Genomic DNA, 12,481 nt, shown 5'->3' on the forward strand with positions numbered 1-12,481 from the left:
GTAGATTTACTTTCTTTCAATGTTGGTCATGGTCACCATTCAGAATGTTAGCAAAGCAGGAATTTAATATATTTCACTATTTATTTTTGTTAAGATGTGTTATAAAAACACCTATACAAGTATTTTGTTGTATCGTGTTATGAGAAGTCATCTGAAATTATACCGATCTGTATTTTGAAGTCATAAATGATAAATGCGCATATATATCTAACAATATACACTTTGTGTATGTTTATTTAGGATTGTTGTTACTGTACAGAGTTCACTAGGTATGTCAGCTATAGTAGTTCCTTTGTGTCGAGCAGCCAAATATTTTCTCAAATCACACAGAAAGCTTGCAGAGCAAGATGACGTGGCAAAGCAAATACTGTATTTAGTTTAGGGTGGTTAAAAAGAAGAAAAAAATGCTGTTTCTATGGTCTATTTTTACACCTCATATTGCAAGACCGCAACTAACCACCAGAAAAGCCCTGGAGCTTTACCTTCACCTGCCACCAGAGGGCGCGCGTGAGCACAAACCAGCGGCGGAATTTTCCACGTTTCCAGTATAAAAGATCAAGTGTTGAAGTCATGCTCGAACAAGAATATAGTTGTTCTTTGGAAATGATATCGAAAGATACCCTTGAAAAATGTCAGCCCTCTGGTGTCTCCTGCTTGCTTCCTATCTCATTTCTCTGAGCCATTTGTGTTATAGCTTCTCTGTGCTTGAAGAAGTTCAATTACAGCCCTCATGGCCAAACTATAATGATGCAATAATTGAGATGTGGAGAGAGAGAGAGAGAGAGAGAGAGCAGCTATAAAGCCGTTTCTGAAAGATTAACGATCATGTCTGTGAACTGTAATTAAAATAAGAGGAAATTTATGAGAGTGAAGTAAAATAAGACTTTACCTAACATGAAAGGATGGAAATGTTAGCAGTGGATAGCTATCGTTTCTCTTTCTAATAATTATAAATAATTAGTTTGCTAAAACCATGAAGTGAAAAGAAATATTTGCTTTTTTCCACAAATCTTTGTTTTAATCGTTTGCATTGAATTATTATTTGCTGTGAAACATTGTTACACCACATTGCCGCTGCGTAATAAAATGCTCAACAAGAGAAAAAAACTCTTCCAAGAGAAACATTTCATTTATTAAATTGGTAAATTATCTTAACACTAACAAATGCTTTAAAGTTTTTGTTACATGAATGAAAATTTGTATAGATAATATGTGATTGCATATTTACATTTGATTTGAAGTATCCTGTTAACTGTCACCCGTTCCGTATACGGGACACCTAAGTTTGCGTCAATATTGTGCATGTAATTTCTAATCGAATCATGACAAACTATTTATCTTTGGAAAGGTCTAAGACTCCAGAATACGGATTTCTTTGGTGTTTTTTTAAATAATTTATGTAGGGAGAGTAATTTAATCTTTTTTATAAAGAGTGTGCTTAGATTTTTTTGTTATCCTTTTGCGACCCGTATTTTTTTAATGTTTTTTACAATAACCTAACAACATACCTTTACTTTTTTTGTGTATGTGTGATTTTTGCAGTCATTTGAAAATAACACATTATGGTGTTGTGAATGCAATAATGTAAAACCGTGATTTTCTAAAGGTTACCATACCGTGTTGGCTTTTCTACCACATGTGCCAACCAACCAACTCTCTCTCTCTCTCTCTCTCTCTCTCTTGATCACACTCACGAACACCGCGTCTTTAGAGACATGTTTTGGCGGAGAGTAGGAAGAACATGTTGGTAGTTTTAAACCCCACAAAAGGGCGTTGTGTTTTTAATTACAGTGATGTGATATTACGCATCTCACCTTCAAAGACTCACCTTACCTTATGAAGTGTTGATGGTTTCTCGTTTTCCCTTCTGCTTTAAACGGATCACTCTCAGTCCAGCCTAGACTAGCATTTTAAGTCAGTCTCATTGTTTACACCATAAATCGAGTTCAGCCTGGCGTATTATGAGACGATCGCATTTTTCATGGGATTTCTTTTTTCTAATGCAGATTTAACGGCATGATTAGACATTTGGACGACAGTTGTGCATTTTGACTCAATGCTGAAAAAGAGAAAATTGAGAAGACATAAAATGTGACCTGATCTCTTATAAACGACTTGTCTCATGGGAAAATAACCTGAGAGCAACCTACAGAGAAAGAACTAGAAGTCCTCTCTGAAGTTCCAAGTCAAACCACAAGAATTCAAAGCAGCAATTGGAGTTTCTTTTTGGATCCCAGGATACCAGACAAGCATGAGGGACTATTCAGTTTATTACCTTACCGGTAAATACTGAAAATCCAGGCTAGCGTGATGGGAAAGCAATAAAAAAGGTCTGTTTGTGTTATTCTATTTTATAGCTACAATGGAGGATAGTTTTAGGAATTTCATCATACTAGAAGCGATTAGACCTTTAATTCACCCACTTTTTACCTAAGTGTTGTGCTTTTTGTGCGCATTTAGTTAAATCTTTATATAGCTGGACCGTTTAAAATGATATTTGCCTGCACAAGTTAAACCCTCGGAAGTGCTTAAAGAGGTAAAAAATCATCCTCTATGACATTAGAGTAGCTCATTCACCTGGTGAATACACCAAGCAGCACCGTGAGCAGAGCGACCTACGCACTTTGGGTTTGTCCCATTGCGCACAGTGCGCGCGCTGCGCCGGCGCGCTTCCCGAGGAAATCCAGACGATTTTACAGTAGATCATCTCATCCTGTAAATCAGTCATGTGGTTCATTAATCTGGCTCTGATCGTTCTCAAACTATCCGTGTCCGCGGAGGGATTCTCCACGTGTCAGTCATACAACTTGGACGACCACAAATCCAAAAGGATCGAGGCGGTGCGCGGACAGATTTTAAGCAAGCTGCGCATCCGGAGTCCACCGGATCGCGAATCCAGTCCGCCGCCGGAGTCTGTACCGGCGGAGGTGATGTTACTTTACAACAGCACGAAGGAGCTGCTGAAGGAGCGCGCGCGTCAGGCCGAAGCCGCGTGCGACCGCGAGAGCAGTGAAGAGGATTACTATGCGAAAGAAGTGCAGAGGGTGAATATGATACCACAGCGCACAGATACGAGTGAGTGCTTTGAATTCATGGACTGTTTTAAGAATGCATTGTGGATGTACGTGTGATACCAAAGGAAAAGTCCTTTGGACATGTTTGGGGGCGCATGCGTAAAATGATTCAGTATTTGATAACCCTTTGCATTGCCATGGCTTTTTGCCAATCCAATGTTCATCAATCTGCTAAAAGTGGTTACTATAATAAAAGCATCGTTTTCAAAGGATTTGCATTATCGCATTATAAATGATAATAAAATGTAGTTTTACTTTGTGAAATATTTTAATGTTTTAATGCGAAATATTGTTTTTCTTTCAATACAACGTCTAGTTTCAGATGCGTCCCCTCTTTAGCACACATTTCTTGTATAACATTTAATGTTGCATAAGGCAGCTCTGGTTCAGTAATCATTCTCAATGAAGCTTCTCAAAAGTCTGAACGGGGTTAGTCAGTACATCTGCCGCTTTTGGAAACGCCGCAAGTTTTGACCATCTCAAAACCAAACACAGACCGCACCGTGTAAACAAAAAGACCTTGAGAATCCTGCTTCTGTCCCACAGACTCGATCCACCCGCTTCCGCAGAGCCCGTACTTCAGGGTGGTGGTCTTCGATGTCACCAACGTGGAGCGAAACTCGAGTACTTTGGTAAAAGCAGAATTTCGCATCTTCAGAGTGCCAAACCCGCAGGCGCGCACGACAGAACAGCGCGTGGAAATATACCAGGTGAGGAGATGCATGTGCACAACCTCACAGTCGAAAGTGTTTCATTCTCCAGATGTGCACGTGGAACAGTCGAGACCGTTGCACAAATTCTGTTGGTTTACTGGTTAAAGCGGCAATTGTATTGATGCACACAAATACTTTTTTATGGTTTTAATGGTAACCAGCTTATGATTCATATGGTGGTATTTCTAGGAGTAAAAAACAAAACTTTGTGATCTTAACATCTATTAGATTCTCAAATCCGATGGTGTAACAGCTCCATCTCAGAGATATATCGACTCCAGGACAGTCGATCCTCGTGCCAAAGGGTCTTGGCTGTCTGTCGACGTCACAGAGACTGTGAAGGAATGGATGGCGCTCAGAGGTCAGTGAGTTCATTCATGGTTTTCAACATATGGTTATTGTGTTCGTTAGCATTCAAATGAGAAATGTTTCCTTCTCTCTCTCTGTTAGAAAGAAATCTAGGGCTCAAGATCAGTGTTCACTGTCCCTGCTGCACATTTGTCCCCTCCACAAACAACATCGTTCCTAACAAGAGTGAAGAGCTGGAGGCCAGATTTGCAGGTTGTTATCCTTAAAATGTCATCTTATTTGTGTGAGTCCATATCTAATGCATGCTGTAACAGCACATGATGGATGGAAATGTATGCAAAATATACTGAAATGTGTTATTGCGCATTTTTTATCATGTCTGAAGCACACTGTTTGTCAAATGTTGGATGCACCTTGTTTTTAATTTTTTATTACTATTTCCCACATATTGAGGATTTCACCTGTGTCCAAAGGGTGTGCATAAATGTATGGAATAGTTTTTCAACAGAAGTCCCTTAGTAGGCCGGACACTTATTGGCTGCTTTTTCTGCATTATTTCTTTCACATTAAAACATGTTTTATATAGTTTTTGGATAAGTTTGGCAATAGGCACAAACGTTAATCTTAAAGCTTCCGTGATAAAAAAACAATCGTCAGGTGTGTCCATACGCAATATGCTATATATGCTCGAAAACATTAAGGGAACATTAGATCTCTACGATCAAAACATTCAAGTGAGAACTCTTAACACATTGAAAAACATATTAGAAAAAATGTGACAATGGTCAATAAAAGCCAAAACAATCAACACATTTAGCTCAAATGTTTTGTTGGTAGAGATCTAAAATGTGATTTAAGTGTTCCCTTATATACAGTCTGTCCCTAAAAGGGATTAAAAGAAAAGCTTGAAAGTAATATTATATTTCCACAGGGATTGATGATGACATCATAAAACAGAACAGACGACCAGGTGCCACTAAAGGACAGATTGAATTTAGCACTAAAACTCCACACTTGATACTAACCCTGTTACCCAGCGACCGTCTGGACAACCCCAACAAGAGAAGCCGCAAGAAGAGATCCGCAGCGGACACAACCATATGCTCACGGTACACAGAGAGAGAGAGAGAGAGAGAGAGAGAGAGAGACAATTGTGTCTCTGAGTGGATGTGTGTTTAAAGACAAACAACCCATCCAATGCATTTATATCAAATATGGGTTGCAATCTATTGTGTGCATGCAGAGATATGGATAACATGACCCAAAATTCACACTCCCTAAGAGAACACACGCAGTAACCTGCCCGGGGTGTGTCATGTCTGATACTGTAAACTGTATTTTGTCTGTCCTGGATGTAAATGCTCTTTTAATGTGGATTTGTTATAACTACAATCTGCGAAACGACACATTGATTAAAATGGAAACTTCAACACAAAATGTTCAACTTATAAATGATTATAATAATTGTGAATCGGGGTAAGCTTAACATGCACGTTGCCGATTTGGAGCATTTTAGCAATTTTTCTCATCTTTGTTGTACATTAATATTCAATCAACGATCAAATACTATAACCACATTCAGATTTTGCTCCACTAGTCATATAATGCAAAGAACTTTTAGCTAGTGACATGAAAACTCAATGATGGTTTGCTCTTATCTTGTGTCCTCTCTCAGGGCTGACCAGGACTGCTGTCTGAGGTCTCTGTACATCGACTTCCGTCGGGACTTGAACTGGAAGTGGATCCACGAACCAAAAGGGTACAAAGCAAATTTCTGTGCAGGGAACTGTCCTTACCTGTGGAGCGCAAACAATCACTACAACATGGTGAGGAAAGAAAATATGAATCCTCAGAAGTTACTCTTTCATGACTCGAGAGCTGTGATGGAGTGCTCTGTTGTTTTTTCATTTAAGTTTTAACTAAGTCTGAAATGTTTCTCCTAAAATGGCTATGGATTTATAAAAACAGGAACTAATGAGACAATTCATGAAGAGCAAAATGAATGTAGATTTTAAAATAATCCAGATTTTGGTAAATTGAATGAGTTCATGTTGAAAACTTCAATAATATTATTGACTTTGATTGCATACTTGACATTGTCACCAACTCTTTTGAAACTCTAATAACACAGACATTTGTGAGATTTCATCTGTGTTCTCATCGTTTCGCAACGTGATATAATTTGCGCAATATTTTCTTTTAGACACTTGTACTTTTATTTTCCGCTTACATGTTTCTTTTTTCCACACTCAGATTCTTCCCCTGTATAATAAGATGAATCCCGAAGCCTCTGCGTCTCCGTGTTGTGTTCCGCAGGATCTGGAGCCCCTTACCATAGTCTATTACCTGGGCCGGACCCCCCGTGTGGAACAGCTTTCTAACATGGTGGTCAAGTCCTGTAAGTGCCGTTGAAGCAGTCTTTAGAGAGAGAGAAACACAGATGAACGAGTAACAAACACAACTGACATCCTAATAAGGACAATTTCTCACAAACCTTGACGGATGGCGAGGTCTTTAATGTAAATTGACAGGTGGAATATCATATATACAGTACGCATCTTAAATACAGGAACCAACGGTCATATTCTAATAGATGAGCTTTTTGACAGTATCTCTGCGCATGATCCATATCGCAACGGTGACTGAGAATATACGCCAGCAATTCATTTTTTAGTTGTCAAACAAAGTGTACTGCAGATTGGTTTTTGAAATTTGCAAATGTAAATAGTTTTTGGTGAAGTTTATATTTGATGATTTACTTAAAACAATAAATTTTGATTGTATAAAACGTTTATTTGTGGCATTTTTACATCACATATTTAGAATTCTCCCAAAGTAGATCATTAGTCAATTAAGTCGTTTTGTCGCACAGCGAGTGGCCGGTTAATGTTGTTTTTTCAGACGATAACTGTGTGGTCCGCTCTCGCTGAAAATGCAGATTTGACCGGTGGACTCGCCAGCCAGCTGCGGTTCGAGGTTAGAAAACCTTCGGCGTAAACAGGATGTGAACAATTTCCAGACACCGGCCGCTCACGGAACGCCAAATTTAAAACGCTTGGGGTTCAAGGTTTGTGGTGACGCGGCAAAACGAGCAGTGGGTGAAAATGGCCTGCAGGACTTCGGAAAGAGCTCAGGACTTCAAAGGAGCCGTGCCATCACCCTGCTGAGCAATATACAGTATCCTGATCTGTGGGCTGAGAGAAGGATATTGACTTGGCCCACATTTACTCCCTGTTTGTGTGTTTTTCTCCCCTATGAAACCTCAATGTGTCCTTTCAAACCTAAAAGCTGCTGGCATAAGAGTTTGAGTTTGTTTTTGAGTGGAAACGTAGCTTTTTTGTCCCTGCAGTTTAAATGTTTATCTGTGGCCAGCGAGACTGATCTGTAGAGAATGACAGGGTTTCTGTGTTTGGGTGCCAGGTCTAAATTGAGCCAATGCCTCAGTCTCTCGCTCGAAGAAAACAACTTTTAGAAAGTCCTTTCGAAGGGGTTCGGGAGAACGAGAAGCTGTAGAAAGTCATTACGTAATGGACCTCAAAATGAATCGACTTATCGTCTCTTGCGCAACGTTGACTCAGCACGCGGAAGCAGACGGGCGAGCAGAAAGTCTAAACCTTGGGGCGAGAGAGAGGAAGATGTGCCGTCTAAGGAGCGTGTGGTTTAGCAAGAGCTATCTGGGTGTGAGCAGCGCTGGGCCTCATGGTTTCATGGGGTGTGAAGTCAAATGTGCTGTGAGAGTTACGTACTGGCGTGTGAGACTGAAGACGGCGGTTAAGGTCATTTGCTTAAATCTACGCCATTTAGAGAAATGGTTGTGAAAAGCACCGGATTTGGGTTCTTTGGCTTGTTATGACAGTGAAAGCTTTTTGGGGCGCAGTCTGGTGCAAGTGTAATAAAATTTAAAGACTCTTTGAAATGACTTTTTGGCTTCAATTGCAGTTTGTGTTGACAAAATCAACGTTATGCATCAATCAATGAGCATGTGGGGATAGTTAGAGGTCATAAATATAACATTCCAAATTGGTTTTAATAAACCATATTAAAAAACTATTTTAAGAAATCGGAGATTTAGTTGCCATTCCATCATCTGAGATCATATTTTTTGTTCCTGGCCATATTAAATTCAAATCTGTTAAATAAAAAACAAAGCAGATATATTAAATATTGCATTTTACATGTGCAAACTGTTATAGTCCACTAAAAACGTCTCTGTAAATAAAATATCGACCTATTATAACAAATACTTAAACTAAACAAATATTAGAAATATAACTGAAAAAATAAATATATAAAAACAATTGAAACCGTAAAATTATTAACTTTAACTTAACTAAAATTGTATTCCTATATATGGCTATATAAAAAATAAACAAATAAATAATAGAAAACAATTAAATTAAATTAAATACAAGAAATGTATACAACTACATAAACAAACTATGATAACTCTATTAGGAAGCCATCCCCACTCATCTTCACCCAGAAAATGGACATGAGCTATTCACAGATATTAAAAGACAAAAGAAATTAAACTAAACAAAACTTTGTCTTTACTAAGTAAACCTTTGAGCAAAACCCAGAGGATAAAGAAAAAGACAAAACCAACATCTTCACTATAGTTAAGTGTCAATAAGTCCATCTGGCCTGTAAAACCTTAATTCTACAGCACACAATGACATCCTGGAGAATTACATGCATTCAACTTTGTGGCAAGAGTTTTGTGCACAGCCAGCGTCATCAAGAAGTGGTTTCTTTACCGAATCTGATGTGGAACAACTTACTGTAACTGACCCACACAAAGCCCAGACCTGAACTTTATTGAACAACACATTGATGGATCCAGAACCGTGAGCCAGATCCCATCACCCAACATCAGGATTTGGCCTCACCGATGCTCGCGGCTCTCAACTGAAGCAAATCCCCACAGCAATGTTCCAACATCTAGTGGAACATCGACTTCCCAGAAGAACAGAGACTGTTATAGCAGTAAGGGGAGGGATTAATGCTCATGGTTTTGAAATTAAACGTTCAACAAGCAGATGTGGGTTTTCACATACCTCTAGCTGTGTCATGTAGGTCTGGATCGAATTATTTCATTAAAAATGTATCACTGCATCCCTCGAGCCTTACATAAAATAAATGCTTATATAAAAGCACCTTCAGGAAGTCTTGTGAACGCTCGCATGAATAAAGTCCAAGTGGCTTATTTATAGTTTGTTAGTGTTGCATTGTTGCTTTACACATGCATGATTATAAATAAAGCTAATGTAAACCCAGAAGAAAATCTGCAGCTCTGAGATCAATCTGTCAGAAGGTTTGTTAATTGTTAATACACAGCCCAGAAGTTAATGTACAAGTTCTTGCAAAAATGTTCATCACATAAATTCTCTTTTAAAATATGTGAGATTGTCCAGAGATAAATCTGAGAAGCCAATGTATACACGTTTAATTCTGGGCGAAACAATTGAGAATTAACTGAAGTCTTGTTTTTTAAGGGAAACTTTATTTTCCATCAACAGAGTACAAAGAAAGAGAGAGATAGAGAGAGAGAGAGAGAGAGAGTGTAGAGAGAGAGAGAGAAAGAAAGAGAGAGAGAGAGAGAGAGAGAGAAAGAAAGAGAGAGAGAGAGAGAGAGAGAGAGAGAGAGAGAGGGAGCAGAGAACACATTTAGAGAAACTTTAACTGATTTTAATTTGGGGATTTTGTAATTTGGGGAGTATTTTGTAAAACTATCAGCCATCTCACGACATGAGGTTGGTGTTACTGAAATACTGAACTCATTCACATTTTCTGCCAAAAGTGAATCAAGATCTGAAACCATAAAATGGAAACACCAATTTGGTGGTTAAGAAATGATTTGAAATCATCTGACAACATCATACAGATATTTTTTATGGAGCCGTCATTCATTTGAAACTTTCTTTTCCTTCATCGACATGAATGTCACATTTATCTAATGAAGAACAGCAGTTTCAAAAGTTTAATTTCAGGAAAACTCATTTTGTGGTTTGACTTTCTGTCTGTTTAGTTTCCCTTTTGTGATTACACGCACACACAAACGATTTCTAACATTCCTCCAAAATACAAACCAAACACATGACAGGTAAGTAAGATATTTATTTATATTCCCAAAAATCACAAAACAAGGTCACAGACACATGAAACAAATGGAATGTATTACCTGTGGTGACGTTTACATTTGATATGTCTTGAGATTTTCAAGTCTTGCGTAATCTGGTTGCATCAACTCCTAGGACAAAAAAAACGAGAATGAAATTCTAGACTTACTTAAAATGAGCCCAGGATCCAATAAATAGTGAAGAAACAGCTGTTATTGATCACAGCTGTACAGTAAAAGACACACAGACAATCTGAAGACTTCTTTAGAGAAGAATCTGAAACTTTCAATCATATTTTTAAAGCTCAGCGTGGCTAAACTCATGGCTTCATCTCATTCTGAATGAAACATGAAAAGCACTCCGTCAGCTTTCTTAATGTTACAAAGTGTCATTTTAAGATTCAATAATGCTGTTTTACACCGACAGCTCTGAAAGGCTATCTGAGAATGGAACATTTCCTGCGAGGACATGACAGATCATCTTCATCACACAGAGACAATCAAAGCGGATGTCGTAAAGCAGTCATATTTTTCGATACCTTAAATCAAGACCTGATGCAAACGTTTTCAGACAGCTCAAATATAAGAACAAAATGGAAACAACAGAACCTTTTCCCTAGAAGTTTTTTAAGACTATTTGAGACCACGGTTTCTTAATCTTTTAATATCGTGGAAAGATTACTTTCTTTGTCTGAGTAAGATTTGTCGCGGTTCTCAAAACTAACCTCTAACAAAACCTTTCAAACCTAAATATGCCTGAAACATTCTGAGCTAACCATAACATTGAAAGAAAAACTAAAACTAGATCTTCATCGTTTTCTAGTGTTTATTTTAAATGAATAAAATTGTATACGATCACAATATATGATCACATTTACAATATGTTATCTTTAACAATGTCCACATAGTATATTTCTAAAGGGATAGTTCACCCAAAACATTTACAATCATCATTTTCACACCCTTATGTCATTTCAATATTCTGAAGAACACAAAAGAAGATATTTTGAAGAACGTTGGTAACCAAACAACATCGGTCCCCGTTGACCTCAATTGCATGGACGCAAACCACTGAGACATTTCTCAAAATACCTTCTTTTACTTTCCACAGAAGAAAAACATAAGGATGAGTTTTGGGTGAACGATCACTTGTAAAATCTCTTTGCAGGTGTTTGTATGTTCAATTCCACAATGAACTCAGAGGTCGGCTCTAGTCACGCTCGGACTACAATTGACTTCTAAGTGGAACGGGTAAAAAAGCATCCGGTTGGCTCTGGGTGTGGAGGCCGTTTAGGTGGGGCCGAGCTGCAGAGGTAGAATTTAAGGGTGCTTTGGTAACGCTGCGGAAAAGCTCCTCTGTTAGCCGACACCATGTGTTTGTCGTCCTCCCTCTAAATACCCCCTTCGCTCTGCAACCAGCATTTATCCCCACAACCAGGGCCTTACAAAAGCCATTCCTGGATCTGTCTCACGCTGGGATATCTCTCTCTCTCTCTCTCTCTCATTCTCTAAAGCTTCCCACACCAAGAGCATTTAAAATCTCATCTGGCTCCTGCACGGTCCAAACAGCTTCGACGTCTCTGTAAACATGCTGTTTGTGTTTGTGTTCTATGTGTACCAGTTGTAAATGCGTTTTGGGTGAACGTATGGCTGTCTGCTCTGGGAAGTGTGTTTAGAATGGGGCTTCTGTGTATGAGAGTTCAGCCACAAGCTGCTGTATAAATATACTGTGTTTGCAAATTTCAGGATGATTTAAACCGTGTTAAACTTGTTACGTAAGATATAAACAAAGAATATTTCAGGAGGATGAAGAAAAAGAGAACGGGTCTGAATTTGGCCCTCATTTCCACAGATTACCAAAAGAGGGCGACTGAAATAAGACTGAAGTCACATGATCGTGACCCAGAGACATGGTTCAGATGTTGTTCTTTCATAGCTCGGGAGATCGGATGGAGTTCTCAGATGTGCTCTATTTAAGTATGAATTTTGTCTTTTGAAATTACGAATGAGAAGTAAAAAAAGAAAAGATTCTGATGATTGTTCAAACATATATATAATGTTTGCATGCAGTATATCAAGCAAAACATACAATTATATTTTTAGTAAATTCTGTCTTTATTTACTTATGCTCATATCATTTCAAACCCAGGACACTTCCTTTCAGGAAACACAAAAACTAGATGTGATGAATGAGAATTTATGTTTCAGCATCACACAGACGTGTCACAACCCGTCTTCTCAAAAGAAAACTGAATATGTGTGGAATT

General features: G+C 38.4%; 1 protein-coding gene across 1 annotated transcript; it reads left to right on the top strand.

Annotated features, from left to right (window-relative positions):
• Positions 1–1,751: 1,751 nt before the first annotated feature.
• On the top strand, positions 1,752–6,878 carry tgfb5 (transforming growth factor, beta 5). Its single transcript, XM_056769683.1, has 7 exons — positions 1,752–3,075; positions 3,621–3,784; positions 4,016–4,148; positions 4,238–4,348; positions 5,028–5,205; positions 5,772–5,922; positions 6,350–6,878. Exons 1-7 carry the CDS (start codon positions 2,727–2,729, stop codon positions 6,506–6,508), a joined length of 1,245 nt encoding a protein of 414 aa, XP_056625661.1. The 5' UTR covers positions 1,752–2,726; the 3' UTR covers positions 6,509–6,878.
• Positions 6,879–12,481: the final 5,603 nt, after the last annotated feature.

This window comes from Triplophysa dalaica, chromosome 16, assembly GCF_015846415.1.
Source record: "Triplophysa dalaica isolate WHDGS20190420 chromosome 16, ASM1584641v1, whole genome shotgun sequence".
Classification (NCBI taxonomy): domain Eukaryota; kingdom Metazoa; phylum Chordata; class Actinopteri; order Cypriniformes; family Nemacheilidae; genus Triplophysa; species Triplophysa dalaica.